This window comes from Nannospalax galili, unplaced genomic scaffold (assembly GCF_000622305.1).
Source record: "Nannospalax galili isolate Female #2095 unplaced genomic scaffold, S.galili_v1.0 scaffold861, whole genome shotgun sequence".
Classification (NCBI taxonomy): domain Eukaryota; kingdom Metazoa; phylum Chordata; class Mammalia; order Rodentia; family Spalacidae; genus Nannospalax; species Nannospalax galili.
Genome location: NW_008345581.1, coordinates 934,849 through 943,595, shown reverse-complemented (window position 1 = coordinate 943,595; position 8,747 = coordinate 934,849). Strand labels below are relative to the sequence as shown.

Here is an 8,747-nt window from a genome sequence, read left to right as displayed (position 1 = left end):
TGGCATCTTTCCTGTCTCTCCTTTTGAAGTGTCCGCCACAAATGCCATAACATAAACATGGCCTTTGGCTCTGAAAGGCACCATGCCTTCCTGTAATTTCTCCAGGCAGACAACAGTCTAGCAGTGTGGCAGAAACCCACTTCCATATGTAAATAGAATGCCTCACAAAGCATCTAACAGCCAAAGCTTTTACCACTACCCCCATGGTATAAATGCCTTAGTCTTCCCTTAATAGTCAGAGAATTGGGCTGCAGAGAATTGGGACACAGAGAGCTGGGTCTCAGAGAATAAAGCTGTAGCACAGACTAAGCCAGTCTTGTGTCACTCCTGGCAGCCCAATCTCTCCGGGGGGCAGCACTTCCTCGTGACCGGCTTATGGACATTCTAGCTTTCGCTGTCTCTGTACTTCTCCTGTGGGGTTCAGTGGCCAGTGGACCTCACATCCTGAGGAAAAGTACATGGGTGGATTAGGGACAGGATTCGGCAGGACAACGCTTCTGCAGCAGAGAAGCTCCAGAGACACGGGACCCGAGCCGCCGGGAAAGCCTGCAGGGCACCTCCCACCGCGGCCAGAGATGCCTGTGGCCAGACCCGCCAGAGACTAGAGACGCACGGCGGCGGAGTGCCATTCTGGGAGTGCGCCCAGAGAGAGCGCATGCCCTATAAGGAAGGAAGGAAGGGAGGGAGGGAGGGAGGGAGGGAGGGAAGGAAGGAAGGAAGGAAGGAAGGAAGGAAGGAAGGAGAAAGAAAGAACAAAAGAAAGGAGAGAAAGAAAGAAAGAAAGAAAGAGAAAGAAAGAAAGAAAGAAAGAAAGAAAGAAAGAAAGAAAGAAAGAAAGAAAGAAAGAAAGAAAGAGAAAAGATGATGGGTGTTTGGATAGATAAGATCAAAGGGATCTGACTAGACCTCAAGTGGACTGACTTGCACTGGGGAAGGTCTGGGGACACCAACTTGATACTGTGGGGCCTTAACACCCGAGACAGAGTACATGGGTTCCAGTGGGGGGGGGGGGCTATAGGAGGGGACAGGGCTATAAAGATGATTCAGATTGTTGGAGATGGTCTGTATGAAATACAACAAAATTTAATAAAAACAAATTAAAAAACAAAACAAAAAGCAAAAGGAGGGGAGAGTTTGGGAAGAGCTCAGAGGAGGAGTAAGATCCAAAATAGTTTTTAAATTCAAAAATTTATTTTTATTTTAAAAAAATTAATAATAATCCTACTGTCCCTTCTGGCAAAGGTCCATAAACTCCAGTTGGAATCTTATAGACTCCTAAAGCTGACTGTAATAGCCAATTATCAGGCACATCTATATCTAAGACCACACTACCTATGGTTGCATGCATAAAATCTGAGATTATCATTTTGGAAAAAAAATTCTATGAGGGGAAAAAGAAAAACAACACAGAGGTGTTGTATTAGTCTGTTTTTTAATTACTATAATAAAATACTGAAAGTGAGCTGAACTTTATAAAGAAAAGGGGTTTATTTAGCACATAGTTCTAGAAATTCAAGGATAAGGTACTACAGTGGGTGAGTTCTGGTGAGGACCCTCCTGGCTTTATCACATGGCGAGAGCCAAAGCAGCAGTTAGAGAAAGCCTAGGACCCCCGGCCCTTCAAAAGCTTCTTCCCAGATGCCCTACGGCCCTTCCACTGTCACCTCCCAAGAGTCCCACACAGAAAACCAAGCTGCATTAGCCTTCGGGCCCACTCTTAAACCATATTCAAATCATGGGTGTCAAGTCAGGGTCTGCTTTAGATGACAGTATTACAATTCTGTTCCCCCTTCCCATGGTTTTCTTTTTATTTTATATAACAATGAAATATATACTCAAAAAATATCAATTTAGATTTTTAATAGAGCAAATAATTTTATAGCAAGGCACAAGAGCTTTTTCTAAGATTTAATAACCTTCTAAGTTATTACTGGTAGTTAGATTCCCAGGTTTTCATGATTGAGAAAGGCAGGGATGGGCTATAAACAGCCAGTAGCTTGGGCTGGTCTGTTTTCCTTCCATCTGTTCACAATGGGATATTTGCATGTTTCCTCCAGGGCCGGTGAACCTTCTTGCTGGCCAAGACATCCAAGTCACAGCAGATCCGAGCACGAGTATAGGAGGGCTGGATAATGTCATCCACAAATCCTGGTGAAGCAAAACAAAGGAGACCACTGGAGGCTAGGCCGAAGCCACTCTGACCCCAGCCATGCACTCCGCCCAGGCACCATCTCACTGGCCAACAGCATGGACAGAGCCTGTCCTGGTAGAAGGGGACAGGTCCACAACCCACCCTGTATCCCAAGGTCTGCCTGTTCTAGTTCCCAACTTCCAGCAAAGGAGCACTGGGCCAGAAAAGCAATGTAGGCGGTCCCCTTTCCACTTCTCAAAGCCTCTACCTTGCCAGTAGGGGCTCAACAGGAAATAAAATTAAGAAAATATATATGTATTTTAAGATGGCTACAGTTCCTCAGCAGTAAGATTTTGCCTCCTCCCCTGCTCTTACTGTTTTAATCAATATGCTACGACTAAGAGAACACTTTCAACCTAGGCCTCAGGGCTTCCGTCCCCTTTAGCTACCTTGGGACGCCATGAAGAGAAGCCTGGACTGGCCTGAAAGCTGACAGACTGCGTGGGGAGAGCCTAGGCAGCACAACCACCAAATCGGAGTTCATCTTGGACTGTCAAGTGACCAGCTGACTACAGCTACATGAATTACCCCAGCAAAACCCAAAGAATCACCCAGCTCAGCCCAGAACTGTAAGTGAGGGGTAAAATCCACTGAGTTTAGGGAGGGATGGTGCAGAGCACTGGATGACTGGACACAGATGACTGCATCAGCAGCCTGCACAGGCCCCACTGGCCAGGCCTAACCACTGCCTGGGGCAGTCCAAACCTCCCCAGTCAACAAAACTGCAAAGGCCAAAGGCGATTATAAGAGACTTCTTGGAGAGAAGGAACAAGCAAATGACTGAACAGTTGAACACCACCATGCTCCCCACCAAGCCCACCTCTCACTGCTGCAGGGAATGGGTTGGCGAACTTCTCCACATACTCTGCCTGGGCGGCTTCCACGTCCCGGTGCCCTTTGAAGATGATCTCCACAGCACCCTGTCAGAGAGGCATTCATAGCTTTACTGGAGCAGAGCCCCAACCAGACAGACCAGCTCATTGTCACTCTGTGTGGCTGTGAACTTCACAGCCAGAGTCCTGGAGGACACTGTCAGCTCCAGAGGCCACAACAAAGAGACAGGCACTGCCCTGGGGTCACCCGTCATGCTCTGGGGGCTGGGGACTGAACACTAGGCTGTGGTCCCAGTTCCATCCTACCACCCTCTGCTCCTCGTCTTTCTTTGAAGCCAAGATATTTGACTTGTTTTGTACTGCTATCACCCATGCCAAAGGAAATTGAAGGTGCTGTATTATTCCACTGCCCCAAGCCCTGGGCGCACAGTCCAGTGCCCTGAGGAACACAGGCTGAACTGTAAATGTGGACAGCATGGCGTTCAAGTTGTAACACTTGTCAGTGATCTCTGGAACCCCAGGGTTATCTGGCTCGACCCTGACAGCTCTTTCACACACAGCTAGTGAAAGTGAAGGACAGCCATACAACAGGAAGTATCTTCCCATGGCCATCAAGGATGAAAGCATAGTTAAGCTTCCAACACTCTGAAGGGTGGCTCTGGGCTCTCCCTGAGAGCTGAGGTGGGGTGGGAGAGGGTTCTACCTCCCAAAGGTGAGTTCTGCTGACTGCTCCCCCTTTCTCCTACTTACAATGTTTTTTATGTGTATGAGTGTATTGCTGGCATGCATGTCGTGCAGTGCTCACAGAGGTCAGAAGAGAACATCAGATCCCCTGGATGTGGAGTTATGGACAGCTGTTAGCCTCCATGTGGGCACTGGAAATCAAGCCCAGGTCCTCTGCACAAGAAGTCAGTGCTCTTAATTGCCGAGCATCTCTCCAGCCCCCACTTCACAATTTTTTATTTAATTTTTTTAAAAATATTTTTTATTTTTTTAGAAGAAGCATTTCATTATAGCTTTAACATACTCAATAACAGTTTCCAGAGCAAAGATACATCTCTTTCAAAAGTGGCTATAAAATTTTATGTTCGCTGTTGAATTTACAGTTGTACAAAATTTACAATTTTTAAAAAATATTTTATGTGTGTATTGCCTGCATGTAGGTAAGTCCACCCATGTCGTGTAATGCCCACGGAGGTCAGAAAAGGCTGTAGGATCCCCTGGAACTGGAGTTATGGACAGTTGTTAGCTGCCATGTGGGTGCTACGACTCAAACCCGGGTCTTCTGCGAGAGCACTCCGCTGAGCCATTTCTCCAGCCCCCACTTTACAATTTTAAACCCACCCTGAGCCCCTTTCCAAAGACATTCCTTCCATGTCATGAAGACACCACCGTGCCTGTAGCAAGCATAGGACAGGACGGGTAGATGGACCCTGAGACCACAGGACAGGGACTTGAAAGGTTTCAGCTGAATCTAGGTCTGGCCTCATTTCCCAGCTGTCCATGGGCACCACCGGGGAGCCCTGGGATCCAGGACAGAGCAAGACATCCTTACCTTTGCTCCCATGACTGCGATCTCAGCAGTGGGCCAGGCATAGTTGGTGTCACCAAGAAGGTGCTTGGAGCTCATGACATCGTAGGCACCTCCATAGGCCTAGAACAGACCCAAATGCTGAGTGTTAGAACTGGAGACAAGCAGATCATACAGCAAAAGACCCCAGGAAGCCAGGTGACATAGGGCCCACCCACAGGAACAGCCCTACTGGCTCCTCAAGGCCAAGGTCTAGGAGGCCCTTCACAGCTCATGCCATTTGCTGTTCCTGGCTTTTCCCTCTGCTCAAATACCATGGACACCCCTGTATCAGGTGAACAGAAGAGCCCTCTAGAAATCTCACAGGCTTGAGCAAAAGGCATGCCTCCTCCCAGCCTAGGCCACACTGTTGGCCAGACCACACGGCCACACTGCTGGGCTCAGGGACAGGCTCTGGAGTGAGGGCCTTACCTTCCTGGTGATGACTGTGATTTTGGGCACCGTTGCCTCAGCAAATGCGTAGAGCAGCTTGGCGCCATGCCGGATGATGCCTCCATATTCCTGTGCCGTGCCTAGGTCACGAGGAAGAATTCCCAGCTATCATCAAAGCCCTGACAAGGTCCCTGGCTGTGATTGAGTCTTCTTGAACCTCCAGAGGGCTGGTCCTCATAAGGCCCTGTCCTCTGGACACCAGGAGAGGGGAAGTCACAGATCCGTAGGGGACTGTGCAAGATCTCCACATATACTGAGCACAGCCACCTCTCCCACCCACCTGCGTCAGAGACTTACCAGGCAGGAATCCAGGAACATCAACAAAAGTAATGAGTGGAATATTGAATGCGTCACAGAATCTGACAAAGCGAGCCCCCTTCACAGATGAATTAATATCCAAGCATCCTACAAAGAGAGAGATTAGACAATTCCCAGATCCATCCACAATGGGAATACATACTCATCAATCCCCCAGGGCTGGTTTGAGCAGAGGCTACTCGGGCTCCTCTGATGGTAATCAGAACACACATGTGCCAACAAGATACAGGCTGTGCCTGGCTCCAGTGACAGCCCAGGAAGAACCTACCACAGGTGCCTGCTGGGAACACAGCTTGGGTAGCTGGCTCAGCTCTTCCCCGTAGCCTGAAGGGCATCGAGCTGAAGCCCAGCCTGGTGTGTCCCAAGGGAACCTTCATGGGTGCTGCCACTCAGGAATGGTCTTGCAGAGTCCAGAGCAGGAACTGGGCTTGCCCTATGCAGCACTTGAGCTGTTGGCCTTGAGAAGTTGCCTTTCCAGCCCAAGTCTCTTCACCTGCCAAGCAGGGAAGCTGCCACCTCCCACAGCACAGAGGACTGACGGGCATGGGCTCATCAGTGGCAGAGAACAGGCTGCTGGTACTAACTAAGTCCATCTCCCCACCTACGGATTTTCAGACTTAGCCATGAGACCAGCGTGACCCTGTGCTGAGACAAAGTAAGGACACCAGAAGAAACAACAGAGTGAAATCCCTCACAAATTTTAAACAGATTATCAAATTCATCAATACATGAGCATGGTAATAACAGCAATACATAAACGTAGTAATAAACCATGGCCAAGTGGGGTTTAATCAAAAGAATTCAAAGTTGGCATTTAAACATGCAAAGGATAACACAGTCAGAGCTGGGGCTTGACACACATCTTTACAGAATCCCAGTGCTCGAAGGGAGAGGCAGAGACAGGAAAACCCCCAAGGCTCACTGGCTGGTGAGAGAGAGAGAGAGAGAGAGAGAGAGAGAGAGAGAGAGAGAGAGAGAGCGAGAGAGACAGACTGTAGAAAAAAAAATGAGAGAGAGAGAGAGAGAGAGAGAGAGAGAGAGAGAGAGAGACCCTGTGTTAAAAAATAAGGTGGAGAGCTATCAGGAGAACACCTAACACTGACCTCTAGCCTCCACACACAGGTGCACATACATGCACACGTACCCACATGTGAGTACATGTGCACATATAACACACACACACACACACACACAACAGGATTATTGAACAAAGGAGAAAAGCTTTTCTAAGATGATTCAGATGTAGATAAAACAGAAGTCATTATCTATTCAAGGTTTAAAAGAAACAGCATTAAATGAAGGCAGTGACTGAATTTTGACAATCTGATCAAAAAATTTACTAAAAGATTTCTACACTCATGGATCAAAGAATAAATACTGGCAAGACACACTCTTAGCACACTGTCCTACTCCACTGCTGCCTGCCTACCTGCAGTGACACAATGCTCTCTGCCAGGGGCTGTTCTGAGCAGAGCCACTGGTCACAGGCGACTACCTCACACACTCTGTATGGCTAGTGCAGCTGAGGAACTCACTTTTTTTTTTTAGTTTTGGTTTTGGTTTTTGAGACAGGGTCTCACCATCTAGCACAGGCCTGGAACTCGCTATGTAGATCTGTCTAACCTCAAATTCAAAGAGATCCTCCTGTGTCTGCCCCTCAAGTGCTAGGATTAAAAGCGTGTACCACCTTACTGGGCCAAGAACTCATTTCATCCCATTTAATTTATTTAGTTATACAATTTTAATCATTCTGGGATTAAAGTATAAATTAAAACTAATATTGGGCAGTACACCTCCATACTTTCAAGCAATTCCTATCAAAATCAGAGGCAATTCTTCTACAGAAAATGATAAATTCTAAAATTCATACATAATAAAAAGAGTCAGATAAACCAAAACACCAAAACAGCCTTTAAAAAGTGGGGAACTGAGCTGCAAGATGGCTCAGTGGGTAAAGGCACTTGCTGTACAAGTCTGGTAACCTGAGTTCAAGTCTCAGAACCTGTATAAAGGTGGAAAGCACACTCCACAAAGGTGTTCTCTGACTTCTACATATGCACTATGGCATGTGCACACACACACACACACACACACACACACACACACACACACACTAATAATATGATAAAAAAAATTGGGGGAGGTCTTTTTGAGACAGAGTCTCCCTGTAGCCCTAACTGGCCTAGAATTCACTATGTAGACCTGCCTGGTCTCGGTCTCACAGATCTGCCTGCCCCTGCCTCCCAAGCGTGGAAATAAAGGTGTTAACCACTACACCTGGCCAATAAAAAATTTTTGAAGGAGGAAATCAAAAGCTTGCATTAGCTAACTTCAAAACTTACTGATCTTACTTATCTCAGTGGCACAGCACTTACTTTGCATGCAAAAGGTTCCAGGTTCAATTCCTAACATCATATTCCCATGACACTTACTGATAACGCAGGGCTTCTCAACCCAACATTACTGGATTTGAGAATGAAGAATTTTTTGCTGTTGGGTTGTCTTGTACAAAAGAAGTGTTTGTGGCCTCCACCCATGAGAGATGACTCCAACCTCATTTGTGACTACCAAAGGTGTATCCAACATAGTCAAATGTTCCCAAGACATCAAAATTATCCCATATATAAACTATAAAGCTACAGTAATCAGTACAGTATGTCACAGGCATAAAGACAGACAGAAACCACAACAAAACAAGATTGACTGTGAAGAAATTAGAAACAGACCAAGCATTAAAACAGTTTGGTGTGGAAAGAAGTCTTTCTAAGGAATGGTGATGGGGGATGGCTGGGAAAATGGCTCAGTGATTAAAGCATTTGCTGCACAGTGTGAAGACTGGAGTTGTGGTCCCCAGAATCCACATAAAAGCTGGGCACAGCAGTGAGCATCTGTGACCCCAGCACTCCTAAGGAGAGGTGGGAGGCAGAGACAAAACCCTCACACACATACACACACACATCATACACACATATGAAAGATTTATTAAAAGCCTAAATGACACAGAAAAAAAAGAAAGTTAACTCTTCTCTCACTCTATACACAAAAAAATTAATTGAAAATAGATCACGAGCCTAATCATAAAACCTAGAATGACACGGTGGGACTAACCTTACAGTCTCACAGAGGAAAAGATTTGGACAGGACACAGAAAGCTCTAACCACAAACGAAAACATTAACAGATGTAACTTCACCAGATTTTGTTTTCTTTTTTGTTTGTTTTGTTTGTTTGTTTTTTTTTTTTGTCTTTTTGAGACAGGGTCTCCCTGTAGCCCCAGCTGTCCTGGAACTCACTATGTAGACCAGGCTGGCCTTGAACTCACAGAGATCCACCTGCCTCTGCCTCCTGAGTGCTGGGATCAAAGGTGTATGCCACCACACTCA

At 46.6% G+C, this 8,747-nt stretch overlaps 1 protein-coding gene across 2 annotated transcripts in view; it reads right to left on the bottom strand.

Annotated features, from left to right (window-relative positions):
• Window positions 1–1,843: 1,843 nt before the first annotated feature.
• Window positions 1,844–8,747, bottom strand: part of Pccb (propionyl-CoA carboxylase subunit beta) — an 88,898-nt gene continuing 81,994 nt past the window's right edge. For both annotated transcript variants that reach the window (XM_008841642.3, XM_029567627.1), the window contains exons 11-15: window positions 5,345–5,452; window positions 5,027–5,127; window positions 4,580–4,678; window positions 3,012–3,111; window positions 1,844–2,148 (exon numbers count right to left, since the gene is read on the bottom strand). In XM_008841642.3, the coding sequence (XP_008839864.1) occupies window positions 2,027–2,148; window positions 3,012–3,111; window positions 4,580–4,678; window positions 5,027–5,127; window positions 5,345–5,452 (530 nt within the window). In that variant the 3' untranslated portion in view covers window positions 1,844–2,026. The remainder of the gene's footprint in view (window positions 2,149–3,011; window positions 3,112–4,579; window positions 4,679–5,026; window positions 5,128–5,344; window positions 5,453–8,747) is intronic.